General features: G+C 48.9%; 8 protein-coding genes across 8 annotated transcripts; 7 read left to right on the top strand and 1 right to left on the bottom strand.

The window, feature by feature from the left end:
* Positions 1–110: 110 nt before the first annotated feature.
* On the bottom strand, positions 111–1,909 carry FIESC28_10316 (uncharacterized protein; the record flags this gene model as incomplete). The annotated part of the gene is made up of 3 exons (XM_031164448.1): positions 111–1,415; positions 1,468–1,795; positions 1,890–1,909. 3 exons carry the CDS (start codon positions 1,907–1,909, stop codon positions 111–113), a joined length of 1,653 nt encoding a protein of 550 aa, XP_031011500.1.
* Positions 1,910–2,090: 181 nt separating this feature from the next.
* Positions 2,091–3,445, top strand: FIESC28_10315 (uncharacterized protein; the record flags this gene model as incomplete). The annotated part of the gene is made up of 6 exons (XM_031164447.1): positions 2,091–2,190; positions 2,237–2,320; positions 2,371–2,382; positions 2,432–2,528; positions 2,576–3,071; positions 3,125–3,445. The coding sequence occupies 6 exons, from the start codon at positions 2,091–2,093 to the stop codon at positions 3,443–3,445; spliced, it is 1,110 nt and encodes a 369-aa protein (XP_031011499.1).
* Positions 3,446–4,405: 960 nt separating this feature from the next.
* On the top strand, positions 4,406–6,201 carry FIESC28_10314 (uncharacterized protein; the record flags this gene model as incomplete). The annotated part of the gene is made up of 7 exons (XM_031164446.1): positions 4,406–4,496; positions 4,603–4,744; positions 4,852–5,282; positions 5,333–5,633; positions 5,682–5,891; positions 5,942–6,083; positions 6,136–6,201. The coding sequence occupies 7 exons, from the start codon at positions 4,406–4,408 to the stop codon at positions 6,199–6,201; spliced, it is 1,383 nt and encodes a 460-aa protein (XP_031011498.1).
* Positions 6,202–6,880: 679 nt separating this feature from the next.
* On the top strand, positions 6,881–7,516 carry FIESC28_10313 (uncharacterized protein; the record flags this gene model as incomplete). Its single annotated transcript, XM_031164445.1, has 2 exons — positions 6,881–7,150; positions 7,217–7,516. The coding sequence occupies 2 exons, from the start codon at positions 6,881–6,883 to the stop codon at positions 7,514–7,516; spliced, it is 570 nt and encodes a 189-aa protein (XP_031011497.1).
* A 1,948-nt stretch (positions 7,517–9,464) lies between these two features.
* On the top strand, positions 9,465–12,331 carry FIESC28_10312 (uncharacterized protein; the record flags this gene model as incomplete). The annotated part of the gene is made up of 3 exons (XM_031164444.1): positions 9,465–9,552; positions 9,603–10,604; positions 10,659–12,331. The coding sequence occupies 3 exons, from the start codon at positions 9,465–9,467 to the stop codon at positions 12,329–12,331; spliced, it is 2,763 nt and encodes a 920-aa protein (XP_031011496.1).
* Positions 12,332–13,184: 853 nt separating this feature from the next.
* On the top strand, positions 13,185–13,743 carry FIESC28_10311 (uncharacterized protein; the record flags this gene model as incomplete). The annotated part of the gene is made up of 3 exons (XM_031164443.1): positions 13,185–13,235; positions 13,294–13,594; positions 13,646–13,743. The coding sequence occupies 3 exons, from the start codon at positions 13,185–13,187 to the stop codon at positions 13,741–13,743; spliced, it is 450 nt and encodes a 149-aa protein (XP_031011495.1).
* Positions 13,744–14,774: 1,031 nt separating this feature from the next.
* On the top strand, positions 14,775–16,609 carry FIESC28_10310 (uncharacterized protein; the record flags this gene model as incomplete). Its single annotated transcript, XM_031164442.1, has 6 exons — positions 14,775–15,168; positions 15,214–15,383; positions 15,433–15,472; positions 15,520–15,677; positions 15,728–16,246; positions 16,298–16,609. 6 exons carry the CDS (start codon positions 14,775–14,777, stop codon positions 16,607–16,609), a joined length of 1,593 nt encoding a protein of 530 aa, XP_031011494.1.
* A 1,208-nt stretch (positions 16,610–17,817) lies between these two features.
* FIESC28_10309 (uncharacterized protein) lies at positions 17,818–21,016 on the top strand (the record flags this gene model as incomplete). Its single annotated transcript, XM_031164441.1, has 4 exons — positions 17,818–18,152; positions 18,203–18,399; positions 18,458–20,755; positions 20,808–21,016. 4 exons carry the CDS (start codon positions 17,818–17,820, stop codon positions 21,014–21,016), a joined length of 3,039 nt encoding a protein of 1,012 aa, XP_031011493.1.
* Between the last annotated feature and the right edge of the window lie 467 nt (positions 21,017–21,483).

Raw genomic sequence — 21,483 nt, 5'->3', positions numbered from 1 at the left:
TAGATATATTAGATACCGTGGCGGGAATTATACTACTGGTCTACCATATCCCGAAAACAAAACGATCTAAGTTCAATGAACATCGCTCTCTATGGCTCCCTTCTCATTTATCATTTCTCGTCCTTGCTTTCAGTCCCAGATGTGGAACTTGTGGCTTTCTCCTCATCTTCAGGAGACTTGTTCTCAGTATCCGGCGTTGAGCTAGAGTTATCTATAGAATCTGCATCTGGTGCTGAGTCTGCAGTGGCCCCGGGCGAACTTTCAGCATTTTCTTTAGCCGAGTCTTCCTCAGGGGCGCTCTTCTCTTCAGGTTCTTTCGACTCTGTTTTTGAGTCAGGTTCATTGGTTTGAGCATCATCATCATCTGCAGACTCCGGCTCAGATGCCTCTCCAACAATGGTTTGGTCAGCGTCCTCGGCATCGTCGTCCTCGTCATCATCCTCATCTTCATCATCATCCTTTTCCTTGACTTCTTCCTTAGGTCCACGAGCTTGGGCCTCGGCGTCTCCTATGACTGATTGCTCAACAATAACAGGGACCTCGGCAACTTCTGGCTCTTCTTCCACCGGCGAAGGTGCGGTGAGGTGCATATTTTTCAGCTTTCGTGATACTCCGTCTGGCCCCTCCTCCTCTTCGGCCTCGATCACAGTTGTCACGGCACTTCCTGTTGAAGGGCTGCTTCGAATGTGTCGACGAGTGTTCGTTCTTGTGGGATGCATGTTATCTTCCTCGGTAGGGGGGCCTCGTTGGTGCGATGAAGGCTTCAGAATAGTGGGTGGGGGCTGCGCAGCCTCCTGTTCGACTTGAGGCGCCTCGAGTCCTTCTGCTTCAGGTGGCAGCTTGTAGTTCTCGGCGGGTAGCAGGTCGTACAAATCGCATACTGTCTTGAATAGGACATATAGCCCTGTCTCTCCCTCAACAGACCAGAAAACCCCACGGTGCTGGAACCAGGCGTGGGCAAATATACGATGCAGTCTGCGGAAGACATTGACGAGGTTCTTCACACCAACATTCTTGCTATGAGTGTCGTTGTGAACCACAAAACGGCTGGGGAAGATCTTCTGGTCGGTCACCACGTTGGCAGCCCAGTCCAATGTATGGCAACAGTAGTCAATGGCGCAACAGCTCTTAGGCTGCTCATGCACAGCACAAAGAAACTGCCACTCGGAAGCGCGCATCTCGGGGCACGTGTTCGCGCTGCATGGCGGGGAGTCGAAGAGGAAACCAACGATCAAGGAGTTGCATTGTGAGATGAGGAAGCGGCAGAGTTCATAGAGCCAGATGGTTCGGTCTACGCCGCTAGGAGGCGTCGCAAGCTGCAATGCGGTTTCGCGGGTAATGGGTCGAGTATTGGAAGCAGTATGGTAGCAATGGAGAGCGGCGAGGTGTTCTTGAAGTTGGAAGGCAGAGTCCAGCTGGGTCTTGTTAGCTTGTAGGTCATAATATGTTGACAGCTGGCGCAAGTACCTCATGGAGGGGTATCAAAGGGGGGCCAGCAGCCATGTCTGCCGCTTTCGTTCCTGGATGTATCCGTCGTCTGGAGCTAGCTTCAAGCTGTGTCTGTTCCTGAGGTGTTGTCTGAAGACTGGCTGCTGGGCCGCCAGACGGAGACATGGGCGCCATCTGGATTTCGGCTGCTGGCGGAGGGCTTGGTAGCCTTGGTGAACTCGGTCCCAACGACATGATGGGCAAGATATGAAGTTGAGTATGGAATATGTAAGAAGATCGAATTCTGGCCAAAGCCGGGCGCTTAATTCCACGAGGCTGCGCTGGGTTGACAAGTGGCTGGGCAGGGCTAAGCTGGGGGAGTTTCAGAGTGGAGATTCGATATATGCATAACAGAACGGGGGAGCAGCCAAATGCAGCTAAAGGGGGGACGTGCAACTTACACGCATCTGAATACTTCCATGGTTTCTGCAAGAACCTGATATAAAAAGAAAGGTAAGTATTTACATAATACAAATTTTAAAATATTCGGAAGCTGTTTTCTTGCAACCCAGATTTTAACATCATCTTCAAACGGTAGACACGATCCAACGTCTTCCCACACTCAAATTTAACGTCAACTGCCAATCTGTCACCCTACAGCCATGGATTTTGATGACGATGCCCCGCCAGAGTTGGTCGATACGACCACTAACGATATCGATGAAGAGATTACAGTCAAAGTCCCTATCACTATCGTGACAGGTACGGCTGTTATTCTAAATGAGTTCCAAGGTCTAATCATGTCTAGGGTATCTTGGTGCTGGTAAAACAACACTGCTCAATTACATCCTCACAGCTCAACATGGCAAGAAGATCGCCGTCATCATGAATGGTTAGGGAAAATCGCAGCTTTTCAAAAATGGCAACTAACTCAGTACACAGAATTTGGAGACTGTGAGTGTTTAGAAGATGATTACTTTTACTTTTCTAAGTGGCATTACAGCACTCGACATTGAGAAGTCCCTTACCGTGAACAAAGGAGACGAGCAAGTAGAAGAGTGGCTAGAAGTTGGCAATGGCTGCATCTGCTGCTCTGTTAAGTAGGTCAAAGATGCGCAATAATCATCATCTTACTGACGCATGACAGGGATACTGGCGTCAATGCTATTGAGTCCTTGATGTCAAAGAAGGGTGCTTTTGATTACATCCTTCTCGAAACCACTGGTCTGGCTGATCCTGGTAACCTGGCACCTCTTTTCTGGGTGGATGACGGACTTGGAAGCACCATTTATCTCGACGGCATCGTCACCTTGGTGGATGCCAAGAATATTGTGCGAAGTCTCGATGATCCGAAGGGTGTTGTTGAGGGGCACGACCACGATGGTCACGGCCCTGTCATGACCACTGCTCACGTCCAAATCTCCCATGCGGATGTGATTGTAATCAACAAGGCTGATATGGTTTCTGAAGAGGAGCTCAACCAGGTCAAGGAGAGAATCCAGTCAATCAATGGTCTCGCCAAGATCCATGTGACTGAGAGGAGCGTAGTCCCCCAATTAGAGGGATTTCTGCTCGATTTACATGCATACGACCAATTCAATGAATCGGATGCCAACGCCAAGGGACACAGTCATCTTGACCCCGTAAGTATTCATCTCTTCAGGATCTGCAAGAAAGTAAGTAGCTGACCGTGCAGACCATCTCGACTGTCACCATTCCTGTCGGTCGCCTTGAACCAGGACAACTGGACACTGTCGACCGCTGGCTACGATCCGTTTTGTGGGACAACAAACTACCCGGAGAGCAACAAGAGGGCGACTTTGAGATTCACCGCTCAAAAGGACGGCTGGTGTTTACCAATGGCGATGTCAAGATGTTGCAGGGGGTGAGGGAGGTTTTTGAGATAAATGACGGGCCATCGGGAGATGAGACGCCCAAGGACGGAAAGATCATTCTGATTGGAAGAAATGTAGCGGGTGTTGGCTTTGAAGACAGTTTCAAACAAGCGATCAAATGATTCACGGATAGATACAGTATCTAGGATGTAAAAAAAGATGTACTCCGTACGGAAGATTATGATGAACGTCAAGTTGAACGGCTTTATATAAACCAGAGTTTATGGCTTGAACTCTGAACTTGTGAGGCTTATAAGAGAAGATATAGAGAAATCTTGTGAGGGGAGAATTCAGAGTCATTGAAGCCAAATGTCACATTATGATCTGTAGAATTTCTACTATTTGTCCAGCTTCAGCCTGTCACATTGTACTAATACACTGTATTAATGCAGTTACCAGAGACATTACTGTCGTTTGCCATGATGTCGAAAAGTACCCACTTATTTCCGCTCACGGATCATCATCCATCCACCTTTCCAAAGTGCCGCCAGCCTTCTCCAACACAGCAACAGAGTCCAAGGCCAGGCTCAGCCCTGAAGTAAACGATCGCATCGACAAACCACCTTACCCTTTTGTCTTTCTCAGCACAAAAAGGCATCGACGTCGCACCGAACCAACATTTTGCCACGACTTGTCCATTTTACAACATCGCACCGCGTAGTCGCTCGCGACGAAACCTCTACAATCAATCATGAATAGGCCAGGTAGGACGCACCCCCACGACCTTATTCTTCTGCAGCCTCCAGACCCCGCGCTGCAAGCGAAATCTGCCAATATTCGTCCGTCACCTCTCGTCTCGTGCTTTCAAGATATTACTGCGCCGCGAGAGAAATGTGCGCCAGCATAAGCATTTCACGAGCTCCACGACTCCCTTGGCCACCTTCAACCCCTCCGTCGAACTCAATGACCCTGTCCATTTACCATCGGTATCGACTCAATGGATCTGAACGCGGATCAGTGTTAGGTCGGGGGACATTGGAGATGGTGTTATGACAACTGCAAAAAGATTCAAGCGAGAATTGGCAGGATAACGCTGACGATGTCATCGAATCGCAGGGGCAGTGCCACAGTCCCTCCGCGGGATGCCTGGTGGATTTGGAGGTCAACAGCAGCAACAACCACCCCAACAACCAGGACGAGCTGGAGCGAACCGATTACCGAACGGAAAACTAGGTACGCTGTACCGGGACGTTTGCAATTTATGCGCTGTGTTGTGTTGGCTGGGCTGGGTTGCATCAATATTGGGTGGGCTTAGGCTAATATTGGCGAACAATTATAGGAAATAACAATTCTGGCTGGGCATTCGGAGGGGGTCCCATGGCAGGAGCTGGTCCCCAAAATGCCGGACGTCAACTTGGCGGGAACGTGAGCTTTGCGCAAAGCTTGTCAGGCTCCCAACCTTCGACATCCCTCGACTTGTCGTACGTACACCTGGTCTGAGTCCATACCCAAGGAGCTTTGACCCTTTTTCTGGCCTTGGATTATTGCGACAATCTATTGATAAGAGGCGCCTGCTGATATTATATAGCGAGTTCCCATCATTATCCAACAACGCCCAAATGTCGAATGCCAGCCAGTCATCTATGTGGTCGACTGCTGGATCGCGCAACTTGGGTGGACCCATTCAACGTAATCAAGCTACTCCTCAGCAAGGTGGTCAGGATGACATGTTCAGTCCCACCTCATCAAGAGTACCAGGCGGATTCAGATTCGGTAACCAAGGCAACATTGGACAACAACCTCAACCGAGCAGCGTTGATGATTTCCCACCACTCAACCAAACTTCGAATGGCGAGATGGGTTCGGATAGGACAGCGAACCTGATGTCGTCTCTAGGCTTTGGTTCCCAAGCTGGTCCTGGGCCTTCGACAAGCAATAGGGGGAATGGTCTCTTGAATGCATTGTCGGCTAACAGTCGAGCTAATGAAGTGAGATCACCGCCTGGTATTGGACCTCCTGGTACGTTTATTGCTGTCTCATCCTGCAAATGAAAGTACTCACCCGTTCAGGCTCCTCAAGACCACAAGATGGCAAACCCCCTGGGTTAGAAGAAGACCCTCGGCAAAAGTCAACCCGGGAGGATGGCCCTATTGACGCTTCCCCGGCAGCAGCTTTCAACAGTGATTCCGTTTCTATGAAAGCTAAGGAAGATCTAGATTCTGATGTTGTTGATCCTCTCGCCGGCATGCCTGATGCGGACAAGTGGGGGATCAAGGGTTTGCAGACATTAATGCACAACTACCCCGACTACCATGCAATGGTGGTTGGTATGGACCCCAACTCTATGGGACTTGACATGAGCTCTCCGGAGTAAGTGAGCTTACATCATGCCAGGACCTTGTACTAATGTATGTGTAGGATGTTTTCTACACAGAACTACTCGCTCTTTGACGATTCACCTCCCAGAGTGCCGCTTTCTAATGGTAAATTTCGATTGCCGGAATGTTATCACGTAACAAATGTGCAACCGATTGAGAGCAAGATTCAGAGCTTCAACGAGGAAACCCTATTTTGGATCTTCTACAGTTGCACAGCGGACGTGAAACAACAAATGGCTGCGGTAGAGCTGTAAGACATCAATCATCAGTCTATTGTATTATCCACTAACAGTTGCCTAGACATTCGCGAAACTGGAGATGGCATAGAAAGATGGAGTTGTGGTTGACAAAGGATGAACATATGACACCTCAAATCTTGAGCCCTAACCATGAACGTGGCTTCTACATCATCTGGGACCCCAGCCTATGGCGCAAGGATCGCGTATGTTAACCCTGCTGGATTCACTTATTGACAGAAACTAACAAACACACAGAAAGAGTTCACACTCCACTACGGTGACCTAGATACAACATTGAACCAGGCGCAAGTCGGGCCATAAGGAGGTCATATTTATCATATGAGACAATATCCCTCAGGTACAAGAGAGCAGGTGAATGATACGTGTGTAACGTATAAATGGGCGTTATGGCATCGAGACAGGACAACTGTCTATTTCTCGTGGGGATGGATCGGACCTGGGTTATGAATGAACGCTCTTCCATTACTGAGGACTGGCTTGTCGCCTTGATATAGGACTGTCGTGTCAATAAACGATGCTTTTCAGTTCTGCGCAATATGTTTGTGTAACATGTGATGTTATCTATGTCGGTTTGGATCTTTTCAGAAAACTCAAAATTCACTTGCAAAGAAATATGAGTTTGTGTGTTGGCAATCTTCATTGAATTCCCCTGGTATATGAGGTTGTCGTTGATGCCATTAGCCGAGGATTCCCCATGTAATTTCCACGTCGCAATCGGCGGAGCTGGAATCTCCCACCTCTTCCCCCCCGTCTTTGTGGGTACGCAGGCACGTTGGCGTAAGAATAACGCTTATTACGTGCACTCGACCCACGACCCAAGCTCTCTAGCTCTTCAACCTACAACTGTACATAATACTTATCTACTACCATCGTCTTGGCTCTATCCTTTGGGTGACACGCCCCTCACCCATATTCTTGGTCTTCCAGTCTCCGCAGCGAATCGTTTATTCTCGCGTGTACGATACGATACTCTACAACCATGTCGGACGACCAGATCTCGCTGCCATATCTACTGGCCATCCTGGTCATATCTGGCCTGGCGATAAGATATATGTTCTTCGCAGGACCTTCGCCACCTCGACCTGCACAATCTCCCGAGGCATTCCTACGATCGCGAGAGATTGCTGTTGATAGAATACAGCAGATGTTTCCACAGGCGGATAGACGGAGCATTCTCTGGGATTTACAGCGCAACGGGGGGAATATCCAGACCACCACTGAGCGCATACTTTCAGGACGTCTGGACACGGTATGCCGAAACTCTCTGTCTCATGAAGACACTCGTCAAGGACCCTTTACTGATCGTATTGTTTAGCCCCCCGTTACCTTCCAGCCACCACCTCTTCCAGGCCAAACCGCAACAAGCAGCAGCGCAGCTTCAGCGCCTCGACCCGAGAAGCCCGCGCAGCCGGATCTTATTACCCGATACAACCTCAAGAGCAAGCTGGATACTGCATCACAGGAGGACCAGGATGCTAAGGGAAAGGGCTGGAGTTCGAATAAAGACGAGCGCCAAGCTTCTCTGCAGCGCCGGAGAGATGAGATGATTCTCGCTGCGCGACGAAAGATGGAGGCCAAGCTTGCGGCCGAGAAGGCGGCCCAGGGAATTCAATAGGGATAGTGTATCATGCATTCGTGCTTTTGATATTTGGTTTGTGGTGTTCAAACGGCCATCTCCTTCCTAATCCGATAATGTGATGGCTTTCATGACACCTCTAACTGGTTGCAAGAAATAAGTCTCGAGATCTACATTGATACATCCAAGCTCGTGTGTAAGCTAACCAGGGCGTGCAAGAGTCTTGTTGATCGCATGTACATATATATGACTTATGAATGTATCATATTGACTTGGTGTACCTGCCCAAGGAGGTTGGTTATACATAAATTTTAAGCAACACAAGTCTTTAACCTGCTTACCCTCGTGATGCATCTCTGTCATGACTTGCTGTTTAAAGTCTCGAATGATGATGTCAAGTACAGCAGATGATATGTGGCAGTGCTTGCGTGGCTAGTGTGGCGGTGCACCCGTGGACCAGTGTTAGCCAGCTCCATGTCAGTGACAGAAGAATTGGCCGTCGAGAGCACAAGAGACGAAATCATTTGGCCACCTTATGCCGGCCCAGACTAGCACTTAGGCTACGCCTCAGAGAACAATTCTTCTGTACCCCTGCCAGCTGGTAGTGAGTGTTTGATGAAAGGCCTCCAGCTGATATGAGAGGAACCAAAAGATCCTTTCGTTTGTAGACATACAAAACTACTATACACTACCTTATATTCTGATAAATGTCTTTCCTACACTAAGTCAGAAGTTAAACAACTATCAAGATTTCCCCATTGTAATTGCCAATCTTCATTTTTTGTAGCGCTCATTGTTGAAGTTGGCAACAATAGAGCCTGACAGGGCCCTGACAATTATACCCAGTCCCAAGGTGGGGTCTTATCCTGGGGATCTTTGGTTGCTGGTACAAAAGAGACCCCGCCACATGTTTGTTTTCTTCCACAGACAACGAGACCCTGCACATTGGAACCGAAAGCGTTGCTGCTGGTATTCTGACAGCGCTTTATTGTGTCAGAGGGTTTCAAATTCATATTGATTTCCTCACACAAGTTTATTATTCTCCGAAAGGTTCGTGGCGTTACGACTCATTTTACTGCACTGCGATATTCAGGGTCCAAAGATCAAAGCAAAAGGCGAAATCTAGAGCTGAGCCACAGTTATTCAACGCGGCCTCGTGGTGCGTAGCAACTGGGGTCAAGGTACTTCTCAAGTATCGCCCACCTTTAACTTCACTCATCCACCTGCAGTGACGGCCCCTAAGTCTAAAAAGGTACAGCACCCTTCGTCAGATCACTGCCAGCGCGCAAGCTTCGTTTGTTCTTACTTCAGCCGTCTACATATTTTTTTTGCCTTTCGTTACATATCGGTTTTGTGAAACCATCAGCTAATAATCTTTCCGTCCCCTCTTCAGGCCTACCTTCATCTTGACTCTGCGCATCTTGATCCGATCCTCGATCAGCAGCCTCACCTCTGTCTAGAATTTGACGTCATCCTGGTAAGTCTGCGTCTTCCTTGAATCAGCTTCATGCCAATCAGTGCCGCCAATCAATCTCGGTCTTTTGCTGCGCATGGCCAGAGACACAGATACCTGGGACTGCCCCTCGGCTCCAGGTCTATCCTTGCGATGTTGCATGGGTACTTCGGGAGGTTCCTTTGCTGTACGCTTATGAGCTCAACCTTTCAACACCAACTTGATGTCTCCGCTTCTTGTAACGACTTGTGTATGATTATTAGTACTAACTTGCGACCTCAAAGCTTAGTGCGACGACTTTCTACATCAATCCGAATTGTTAAACTCTCATCTGCGTACAACGCTTTACAGAACTGTCGAACGGTCGCTCGAATAACATCGTACCCTCCCGACGACAACCTTCATGACTCCTGCCGGACTGCTTAGCTGTTGATAATCGCCTACTTAGTCGTCAGACCACAACTACTAAGATTACAAGTACAAACAAGCTATCATTGCTTTTGATTGCCAGTCTGCTGGGGCCCTTCGATTGCGATGGGTACACCCCGTGACTACTATGCAGACTTAGAGCTGCCTCCAACGGCCGACGTGCCGGAGATCAGGAAGCAATATCGAAAGCTTGGTATGAAAATAGGGTTACTTTCCCTCGAAAAACGCTAACGCGGAACGCAGCTCTCAAATACCATCCGGACCGCAACCCTGGACGAGAGCAAGAAGTCAATACCAAATTCCAGATCATCCAAACGGCGCATGAAATCCTTTCCGACCCCGAACAAAAGGCCAAACATGATGCCTTACGAGGTCGCGGTCGTTTCCCGGGCGCTTCGGGTGTTAAGGGTAACCCGTGGTCGAATGTGAGCGCACAATATCCGCCTCCGCCACGACGCAATAATGGTAACAACACCAACCCTCGAACGACGCCGTCAGGCGCACAGAGATGGCAAACACGCTTCTCATCCGGAGTCCCTCCCACAGCAAAGCAGTATACCGCATCAGATGCCGAGTCGAAGAAGAATGCTGCGCGAGCGTTTGAGAATATGCGAAAGGGTGCATCAGCCAAGACAAATGAACAAACACGTCCTCCTCCACCACCTCCCCCGCCACGGACAGAATCCGCGAGACAGCGTGCTGAGGCTTCTTTCGGTGCAAGAAAGACAGGGTTCCATCCTCGTACAGCTATGGGCGATGAGCCCCCTGTATCGAATAGCAACTATAGCTCGCGACCAGCTTCGGAACGATACTCACAGTCATACGCTCAAGAAGACCCAAAACCGCCTGCCCCCCCTCCAAGGCCTCAGCCGACAGCAATGCCAGATCCCTTGAGCCAGTTCAGAGATCGAGACAGCTGGGCGGATCCTCGACAAAGCAGTCCGTATAGCTCCAACGGAGGCGAAAAGACCAACCCTTTTGACAGCGTTCCAATAAACCGAGCCAAGAGTACACGAGAGACCAATCGCCAAGAACAGGATTCACCGGAGAAAGAAGCGTTCAACCGACAACGTAGCGCTAGTGCACCAAAGGGCGGCAAGAGCGAGGAAACTCCTGAAGAGTCTTCGATACCTCGTGATCCCGCAGACCGTCCCAAAGCTCAAATGAAGAAGACTCGCAGTGGCTTCAAGAGCGTACCACTAGGGCCCAATCAGCAAGCTACTGAGGTTCCTGGAACCGAAAAGTGTAAGTTGTACTCAAGACTCTTCAGAAATAATCAAGTTATTAACAAGTTTGTAGCAGCCGAATCACCTAGCGGTCCTTCAATGTATGACATTCCAACTTCTGCAACTTCTAAAACACTTCATCGCCCTATGTCGAAAAGCTTCAGCCAGTGCCTGGGGTATGACGGACCTGAGTTTTATCAGTGTCCATATGAAACTCCAATGAAGCCTCGTCACCCGTCGCCCAGTGGCAGACATGATTCTTCACATCAATTGACCCCTTTTGAGCGACAACAGATGGCGCTCTTGATACAGCTCATTAAGAACGCCAGCTGCGAAAGCCCTTCCAAGAAAGCAAAACATTCAACCCGCAGCATTAACACCCCTCGCAAATTAAACGGCGCTAACAAGAATCACTCGAACAGTTTCAGTTTCCCTGTCAACGACGAAACCTTCAGACGAACTTCGCCCGACCAGCCTCCATTTTCGAGACGAAATACTGATGATATAGATACTAGCTTCGTGGAAGAGGAGAACGCGACAGACTGGGAGTTCAATGCTGGTGGAGCCGAACAAGGAAGTCCATCGAAAGTTCGAAAGGGACGCCGATCGCCAGGAAAGCGCCCTGCAATGAGCGGCAAGAGTACTCCTAGTTTCGCTTCTGACTCTGAGAGACCCGGCTCTACTAAACCCGAATCGGGTTTCAATCCTGCAGGCTGGGACTTTGGGCCTCAGACATTTGTTCCCCAGCCGTCCAAATCTGTGTCACCTACTCGATTGTCTCGAACAAATTCGAGAAAGCCTAGGGTTCCCAAGAAGCCTGACTATATCAACGTTGGGGATGACAGTAGCAGTGAAGATGAAGTTCTCGAATGGCGCGGTCGAAAGGTGCAAGATGAGCCACCCACAGCTGAAAGTCCCCAGGCAATGGATATAGATACTCCTCCTGTGGCGACCACAATGCCACCGCCTCGTCCTCCCAAGATCCCGTCACCTAATCCATCTCAGATGACACCTTCGCCTCAGCCTGCTCAACCCATGAGCCCGCACAAACAGCCTGCTGAAGCGAATCAGGCTCCCGGAGCGGCATCTCATACTGCTAGAAACATCTATGTTGAAACGTCTAGACCAGAGTGGCGTGAAGGTAACGTGGACAACACCAACGGTATTGAGCATCAACCAGAAATTCCCAGAAAGCCGATCAACCCGAACAACGTTGGATCAGAGGACAGTGAGGAGTTCCTCGCCAATTTTGCCGACCTTAGAAATGTCGCTCCATTCACTCAGCAGAGTTCGGGTCTGAAATCTTTCTCCGATCTGAAGGATAATCTGCCCTTTGAAAGCAAAGCAGCGCCACAGATTCCGATCAAACTACCGACAGTCCACCCGCTAGTTTTCCCAGATGCCCCTGTTGCGCCCCAGGTACCGACTGCTGTACTGGTTAGTGGAGTACAACCAAGCGCACACTCCTGGGAGACTTATGTCAAGGACTTTGAAAACTACATGAAGCAGTGGGATGTGTTTAACGCTCAAGTGGTGGATCATTTTGCTACACGCAAATCTCACATCGCACGCACCCGCGCAGAAAAGGGGTACTCATTTTTGGAAACCAGGGGCGATGCCGACATTCAGGAGTACTACAACTGGCTCGAACAGGATATGGATGTTCGCCGACGCTGGGCCGCCGCTTGTGACGAGCACGAACAGCGATTTAGAGAGTTCATGGCGTTTCGAATGAAGATGATGTAATCGAAGAATTTTGGGCTACGGAGTTGAAAGTATATGGGACGAGATCCTTTCCGGAGTCTTCAACTATCAACATGGGTTATTAGAAGGACTTGCTGTTGACCGTTGGCGATGACACATACAGTGCTATACAAGGGGCGATTTATGATATTTCTGGGGGATTCGACAAAGATTACGAAGATGAGTGGTTCAGGATCTGGGGCGGTTACAGGCGCGACGTGAGCATGTAGTTCATGGAGCGAGCAATTGCGTTTGATACCGGTTCTGTTTATTATAGTTGAAAGTTGGTGGTTTGCATCATGGGCGTTCTAGCTAGCCAAGACTGTGGCCTCGTTGGCATCAGCTTAGTAGGATATAGTCTTTGGAGATAGGATTCCAAGACGTATATATGATGGCACGAGTTATAAACAATAGACGAGAGATATCCCCGTATGTTTGTGTGCTCAGTGAAGAGGGGTTGTTTGTGCATTCACTCTTGTAAGCTGATCTGTGTGGACTCAGGGGTCGTATGTTCTCGTAGGCTGCTGTGATTCACTGACTGACTCCATATTCACACGGGATGAATAGACCACCCACTGCTCCTCTAAAGAAAGAGGGGATCAACAAGCATTTAATAACTCCTAAGTCTTCTGCCTAGCGGCCTTACCTTTTCTCACACATTCTCTCTTCTCCTCACACATTCTTTCTCTTCCTTACACATTCTTTCTTCCCCTTACACAACACACGACATCATCAAGCGTTCACCCGGAAGATTCATTTCCCTCTATCATTATCTTCCTTCATCTTAGCCTTTCATCTTTAGCAAAGCATCTATCTATTTCTTCATTTTCCGACACGTTTGCGCATCACTAGCATCATGTCTGAACTCTCAACCCCCAAGGGCAACGCCTGGACCGACGAGGCCAAGGTAAGATACCACTATTCCTCTTTCTTCATCCCCGATACTGATCGCGATATCTATCTAGTGCGAGCTTCTTCTTCGCATCATCGCGCAGCTCAAGTCCGATGGCAAAGGCATCAACTGGAACGAAATCCAGATGGAAGGTCGTACCTCCAAGAGCCTCCAGAATCAGTGGACCGCCTTCAACAAGCGCATCGACGCTATCAAGCAGACCAACCTTGACTCGCCCCCTCCTCCCAAGAAAACTCCTGGCCGCAAGCGCGCTCCTCCCAAGGCCAAGGCCGCCCCTAAGACCCCTAAGCATGTCGGGTCCGATGAGGAGGATGAAGACTACGATGTCACTCCTCCCAAGCGCCGTGTTCCCAGTAAGTTTGCCTAAGTCAATCTAATAGCACTTACTGACTTGGTCAAAATAGAGATTGAACCTGACACTGAGAGCCCTGAGAGTGCGGCTAAGGCCATTAAGATGGAGCTCAATGAGACCATCAAGAGCGAGAACGACGGTGAAATCTAAGTCACTACTAGGGGATGAACATGGAAAAATGATGGAGGCATGATCATTTTTATTTTTGGAAGGAAAAGGTCCCAGAAGCAGTGGCCGATGCCAGAGGGGGTATGCCCTCGCTCTTCATTATATGGACAGTGCTGGTTGCACATGAAATGAGTTTTTTGGTAGTGCCAGTAAGGCCAAGTAAGGATGGAGGCCCATTGATAGTGAGCTATACGTAGCTAAATCAACATAAATGCCTTTAACTTCTAACGATTGTGATATTTCTCTGGTGTAGTAGTTGCCAGGGTATTGGAATTGGCCGCTGTCAACATAAGGGACGAAACAATTTACTCACCTTATGCTGACTTAGACCAGCACTTAGGTTGTTTTATTTTGATATCCTAAACTTCAGCGGACAATTCTTGTGTCATTTAGGTACCGGTATTTGGTATGGTAAGCTCCTGGAGATAAGTTAATATTCAGCATGTTGTCTTATGACGGGTTTACAACGAGCTTTCTACGACCAGTATGCCATCTTTCCACCATAGGTTTAGAAGCAAGTGAGTCGGTGGTTCATTGATGTTCACATCGACAAGTCTGAGTGGCATGGAACTTGAGATTGTAATTTACGAGATCATCAAACGAGTATATCCGTCTACGTATGAGTATAACTCCTCTCCATGTTTTGCTCTCTCAGATGTGAAAATAAGGTTCCATATTATCATCTCGGACCGTTATTGATATTGCCTTTCTGGGAAGTCGATCGGGAGTGATCCGATAATCATAAGGCAATTGTGGGGTTTATACTAAAGAGAAATGGTGTCGGAATCGCGGAGTCCGATGAAGAAAATCAGGTCGTTAGCTGACCATTGACGTGCTCCCAACAACCACCATTTCATGCATATACTATATCTGGATACTATAGTCGTGTCATCCATGTAGGATTGATTCTAGCATTGTAACTTTTCAATTAAAATATCAATTGTCCTCCCTTCCCTCATTCTTTAATGTGATTGTCTTGTTATCTATCATCATTCATAAACTGCTTCAACATAATGCCTGCCGGTGTCGGAGACGAAGAAACAGCACCTTTCCTCACCGAATCACCGCCGTCATCACCGACGAGTGTTATAACAATACCATATCAACCCTTAGACCTAGATGACAGTATCAATGGAGATGACAGCGGTAGCTCAAGGTCTCATGGCTCCGAATGGACCATCAGCCAAAGCGCCCGCAGACTCTATATATCTCATACGCTCTCAACATGGAATTCACGAGTCTTCGAATTCGGAAGCGTTTTATATATTGCCTCCATCTTTCCAGGAACATTGATGCCTCTAGCAATTTATTCTATGGTTCGAGCCGCTGCTGCTATTACGCTATCATCTTGGGTTGGAAATTATATTGACTGTAACGATCGTCTGAAGACGGTGAGATTTTCGATCGGTATGCTCTTCATCCTCTTTAGGGTATCTTGATTGACATTAATAGTATCACAACGATTGGTTGTTGCTGTATCATGCGTCATATTCATCGTTCTCATAAAAGTTCAAGATTTGTCTCATGAATTGAGAATTGGTTTGCTGGCGGCTTCGATACTCATGGCTTGCGTTGAGAAACTGGCAGCTATCATGAATCTCGTCTCGGTGGAAAGAGACTGGGTAAGTGGTTATCAAACACAATAAATTAATCATAACTCACCGTCAATAGGTCATCGTTGTAGCTCGTTCTGACACTACTGCACTTCGAAGTATATCACCTGAGGTCGAGTTGAGGGTTATGCTAATCTCTCCTTAGCAATGAACTCGCAGATGAGACGTATCGATCTCGTCTGTAAGCTCCTTGGGCCCTTCTTCATTGGAATGGTCGACGGCGTTTCGACAGAGACAGCCATTCTGGTGAATCTAGCAATGAACTGCGCATCAGTTGTGGTCGAGTACTTCACCATTGCCAGGGTGAGTCGACACCTGTACCATGTTCGAGGACGTCGTACTGATATCAGTAGGTATATTATCAAGTGCCGGAGTTGCAGTACCCCAAGAGCACACCGCATGCTACACCCCTCAGTGATGACAATCGTCAAAGCCTATGGATCAAGGTGAAGCGTGGCCTGCAGAAAACGTCTCAGGACCTTCGTCTTTACTTCACCCATCCTGTTTTCTCTCCCTCCTTTGCAGTAGCACTACTCTACTGTACAGTGTTGTCATTTGGCGGAGTCATGGTTACTTATCTGCTGTCAAGCGGATACACCTCGTCCCAAATTGCTGTAATGAGAACCGTCTCGGTAGCTTTCGAAGTTTTAGCAACGTGGATTGGACCCTGGGTAATGAAAAAGATTGGTCCAGTTCGCGCGGGGCTTTGGTTCCTGAGTTGGCAACTGGGGTGCTTAACAGTCGGTGTATCAATCTTTTGGCGGTACGCTGATAACATGCTCGTTTCGACGCTGGCACTTGTGGGTGGTTCAATACTCAGTCGTATCGGGCTCTGGGGCGTCGATCTCTCGGCACAGGTCATCATCCAAGAGGTATGTCAACGTTTGTGTGGGTGAGAAAGTTGTTAACCGTACATGATGCAGGAAGTCGAGGCGGAGAATCGAGGAGCCTTTTCTGCTGTGGAAGCCAGTTGGCAAAATGTGTTCGAGATGTGTGCGTACACATCGACCATCATATTCTCGTCACCCAGTCAGTTCCACAACCCAACAGCGCTGAGCATCACAGCAGTCCTGTTCGCATGGGTTCTGTACAGCTCGTTTGTAAAGAAGCGACGAGGACATCTCGTCCACTGGCCGAATTGCCTATCTGCAGAGAAGCAGCAAGCAGCAGCGATAGATGGAGTGATCGAGTCGCTGCCTTCGAGAAGAAGGGAGGGGCCTGGAGGGGTTGTATGATATTGGATGCATCTTGTATGCATGTAGTATCGCACGAGACACGTTGGCGGTCACCTGGATCGGAAAGCAGTGCAACAACGATATAGTGAGATTGACACGGGATCCTGATCCTGTGGGTTGGGAACCATCCACGTTTATTTCCGTGTCTCGGACGGCAGCTTCCTCTGCATAGGATGGTATGCATGGAGTAGTATCCATAGCAAGGACTCGTGGATCGAGGAGCGAGTCTTGAGATGATGCAGGCATGGTTACATGAGAAGCACAGCATTCATCGCATCAAGAGATAACACATTCTTGAAAAAATACGACCCTTTACACCGAAAAAAGGTCAGCTGTTGCTTATAAGCTTGGATGTGTTGCATTTTATAAGAGACATATTGAGACATGCATCGAGGCTCTAGAATAAGACTCCATGCAAACCATTGCTGGGATCAAAATAGGCACAAAAGTCTCAATCGCCCACCATCTCAGAGCCCCAGTTGACTGGTCATCTGTCGTTGTAATCGTAGAGTTGTGCCACACCATCTTATGTCTTGTCGGGACGGACAAGGCAGGGAGAGGCTGGATGTTGCATAACTTGATAAAGGTTGACAGAAAGGTTGACCGTTAAGAGTTTACAGATCAAAATAATCTAGTCTCTCTATGCCAACTTAGACCTGTAGTCAGACCAACCTATTCTGTCATTATGTCCCTTAGAGGTGATTCTTTCTGCTACCACCTGCTTATGCATAGTGGCGGGTCAGGGCGTCGCGGGAATGACGGCGTCTGCTTTAGCGGCCTTGGAGGGTACCATTTCCCCTGTAGACTTGGCTTTGGCCCATTCAAACTACCGCTCCAGCTGATCCACTCACTTTCCTGGTTCAGGTTCGCTTTCTCTCAAGGTCAAGGTCTGAAGGGTTGCCTCATAAATTTTTCCCCAGATCTCGTTCTGGCTCCGTCATCACATGGGCCCTCTTTAAACAATATTCACAAATTCTCTTATTACTACACTTTCACTTTTACTTAATCTACAGCATTGCCCCTTCTATCCTGGGCGCGCTGTCACTACCCGTGTTCCTGTTTCAGTCTCGTCACTGCTCGCGATCCTTGCCTCTGACGTTTATTCTTCGATCCCCTTTACGGGATACAACCAAACAAAACAACTTGACCCGTGATTCTTTTCACGATCGACATCTCAAACCCATCGCGACCCCGATACCTACACAATAATGAACGGCGCCGCTTCTTCACCAAGGGTCAAGAGAAAGGCCCCTGGGTCACCCGATCTGGCTCCCCCCGCCAAACGAGCCATCAACGGGAAGCATTCTCCCAATGACAATACTCCCGACATTGTCGAGTTCGACGACCAGTCCGAGATCAGTGGCGACCTTCTCCCTCATGATATGTACATTGGGACACCAGGGAGCCTAGGCGAGTGGCAGGACACGATCCAGAAGGTCGTGCGCAATGTTGTCGCGATCCGGTTCTGCCAGACTTGCTCTTTCGACACCGATTCTGCTTTGACTAGTGAAGCTACCGGATACGTTGTTGATTCTGAGCGAGGGTGAGCTTCCCTATTTGTCATCCTGGAATTCAACTCTAACGACTGCATAGATATATCCTAACAAACCGTCATGTTGTCGGCGCTGGTCCCTTCTGGGGCCACTGTGTCTTCGACAACCACGAGGAAGTCGACTGCTACCCCGTCTACCGCGATCCCGTACACGATTTCGGAATTCTTCGTTACGATCCCAAAGCGATCAAGTACATGCACATCGATGGCCTGGAACTGCGACCTGACCTTGCAAAGGGTATGCGCCCCCTCGAGATACCGAAAACCGCCATCTTCTAATGCTAACATTTTCTCAGTCGGTACCGAAATTCGAGTCGTTGGTAACGATGCTGGCGAAAAGCTCAGTATTTTGTCAGGTATCATCTCCCGTCTCGATCGAAACGCACCTGAATACGGCGAAGGATATAGCGACTTCAACACGTGTTACTACCAGGCCAACGCTGCCGCCAGTGGAGGAAGTTCTGGAAGTCCCGTTGTGAACAAGGATGGATGCGCTGTCGCACTTCAAGCTGGTGGTCGCTCGGATGGAGCTTCAACAGATTATTTCCTTCCACTTGATCGACCACTGCGTGCTTTGCAATGTATTCAGACTGGCAAGCCCGTTACACGTGGTGACATCCAGTGCCAATTCCTTCTCAAGCCATTCGACGAGTGCCGTAGGCTGGGTTTGAGCCCCGAGTGGGAGGCAGCCATGCGCAAGCAGTTCCCGGAGGAAACCAACATGCTGGTAGCTGAAATCGTTCTTCCCCAAGGCCCTTCAGACAAGAAGATTGAGGAGGGAGACGTCCTGATCAAGGTCAATGGCGAGCTCATCACTCAGTTCATCAGACTTGACGACATTATGGATTCTAATGTTGGCAACGCCATTAAGCTGCATCTCCAGCGCGGTGGAGAGGATATTGAGGTAGAGATTGAGGTTGGAGATCTTCACAAGATTACCCCTGACCGCTTCGTTTCGGTGGCGGGCGCCAGCTTCCACGATTTGTCCTACCAGCAAGCACGACTTTATGCCGTCGCTGTCCAGGGTGTCTATGTATGCGAGTCGGCTGGATCATTCCGATTTGATAACACGGATAATGGTTGGATTGTCCAAACAGTTGATCACAAAAAGGTGCCAGACCTTGACACGTTCATCGAAGTGATGAAGGCCATTCCAGACCGTGCCAGGGTTGTCGTCACTTACAAGCACCTTCGTGACCTGCATACTCTCAATACCACTGTTGCCTACATTGATCGCCATTGGGCCTCCAAGATGAAGCTTGCGGTTCGAAACGATGAGTCCGGCGTCTGGGACTTTACTGATCTTGGAGATCCTCTGCCTCCCGTTCCTCCGAAGCGACGATCTGCCTCGTTCATTGAGCTGGACCACATGCCCCACCAAGGCATTGCAGACTTGATCCACAGCTTTGTTCATATCAATTGTATCATGCCATTGAAGCTTGACGGTTTCCCTAAGAATCGCCGCTGGGGTATGGGCCTGGTGGTTGATGCAGAGAAGGGTCTCGTTTTGATTTCGAGAGCCATCGTCCCTTATGATCTTTGCGACATTACCGTCACTATCGCCGACTCCATCATTGTCGAGGGCAAGGTCGTTTTCCTGCACCCTCTTCAGAATTACGCCATCATTCAGTACGACCCATCGTTAGTGGATGCGCCAGTGAAGAGCGCCAGACTCAGTAACGAGGTACTCACTCAAGGTGCCAAGACCTACTTTTTGGGCTACAACAGGATAGGACGCGTCGTACATGGCTCTACAAGTGTCACCGAGATTACTGCAGTGGCGATTCCAGCCAACTCTGGCGCACCTCGCTACCGCGCGGTCAATGTCGATGCCATTACGATTGATAGCAACCTCGGATCGACTTGCAACAGCGGTGTTCTTGTTGCTCCCGATGGCACTGTGCAAGCTCTGTGGCTAAGCTATCTTGGAGAGCGTAACCCTCATAGCTCTCGAGATGAAGAATACTACCTCGGCCTTGGCACCAAGACTCTGCTTCCTGTGGTAGACGCGGTCCAGAAGGGCGTTAACCCCAAGCTTCGCATCTTGTCGGTCGAATTTAGATCCGTGCAGATGTCCCAGGCGTCAGTCATGGGAGTCTCAGACGAATGGATCAAGAAGGTCACCCAGGCCAACAGGTCCCATCATCAGCTCTTTATGGTCAGCAAGCGAACGTTCGAGCGTGTCAACCACCCGGTATCTCTGCTTGAAGGAGACATCATTCTTACTCTGAACGGCAAGATTTGCACTACTATTTCAGACTTTGACTTGATGTACTCCCATGAATTGCTTGATGCTGTTATTGTCCGCGAATGTGAAGAGATGCATCTTCAGCTTCCTACCGTGTCTGCAGACGACATGGAGACAGACCATGCGGTTTCCTTCTGCGGTGCTATCCTGCACAGGCCCCATCAAGCTGTTCGACAGCAAATCAGCAAGCTACATAGTGAGGTGTATGTGTCCAGTCGCATTAGGGGTTCGCCTGCCTACCAGTATGGAGTTGCGCCCACGAACTTTATCACGCACGTCAACGGCACTCCTACCCCTGACCTCAACTCTTTCATTGCTACCACGCGGAAGATTCCAGACAACACCTGTAAGTCAACATGCACCAACTCATGCAAGATGATCAAGCTAACTAGGTACAGACTTCCGCCTCAAGGCTGTAACATTTGACAACGTTCCATGGGTGATCACTATGAAGAAAAACGACCATTACTTCCCCACAATGGAATGGATCAAGGATGACAAGGAAGCCTGCGGATGGCGCCGAGTCACATACGAAGGTAGTGAAGCGTTCAAGGGCGAGGCGACTGACGGCGTGGCCCCAGTCGCCGAGGATGCCGATATGGAGTAAAGCAGTTAGGATGAGCTGCGTATCCCCAAAAGAAAGAGGGAGTGTATCAAACAAGAGAACATTGGGATTGATAGAATTGGATCATGGCGTTATATGGCGATGAAGGATTCCGTTAAGAGGGTCATCTGGAGCTGTGAGACAGCCCTTGGAAGGGACAGGTTACATATTGATTTCGAAGAGAGCTGTATATTATTACCTAGGATAAGGTGGTGTACGTCAAGGTTGAACAGTAATTCACCACCAAGTAGCTTAATGCTACTATTAAATTGCATAGAATAACCAAAATATTCCATGTCTTTGGACGGCCAACTTTTCTAATACCCTTACACAGTTCAAGGTTCGGCCTGATCCGGATGAAGCTATAGTGGGGCTCAAACACGGCTTCCCCAGTGAGAATGAGCTCATAGCGTCTGGGCGTTGACTGCCCTGCGTAACCGTCGCAAGGCAGTTACAATTGCAGCTCTGCC

This window comes from Fusarium coffeatum, assembly GCF_003316985.1.
Source record: "Fusarium coffeatum strain FIESC_28 chromosome Unknown BRIP53273_contig_301, whole genome shotgun sequence".
NCBI classification, from domain to species: domain Eukaryota; kingdom Fungi; phylum Ascomycota; class Sordariomycetes; order Hypocreales; family Nectriaceae; genus Fusarium; species Fusarium coffeatum.
This window is presented reverse-complemented; position numbering and strand designations above follow the sequence as displayed.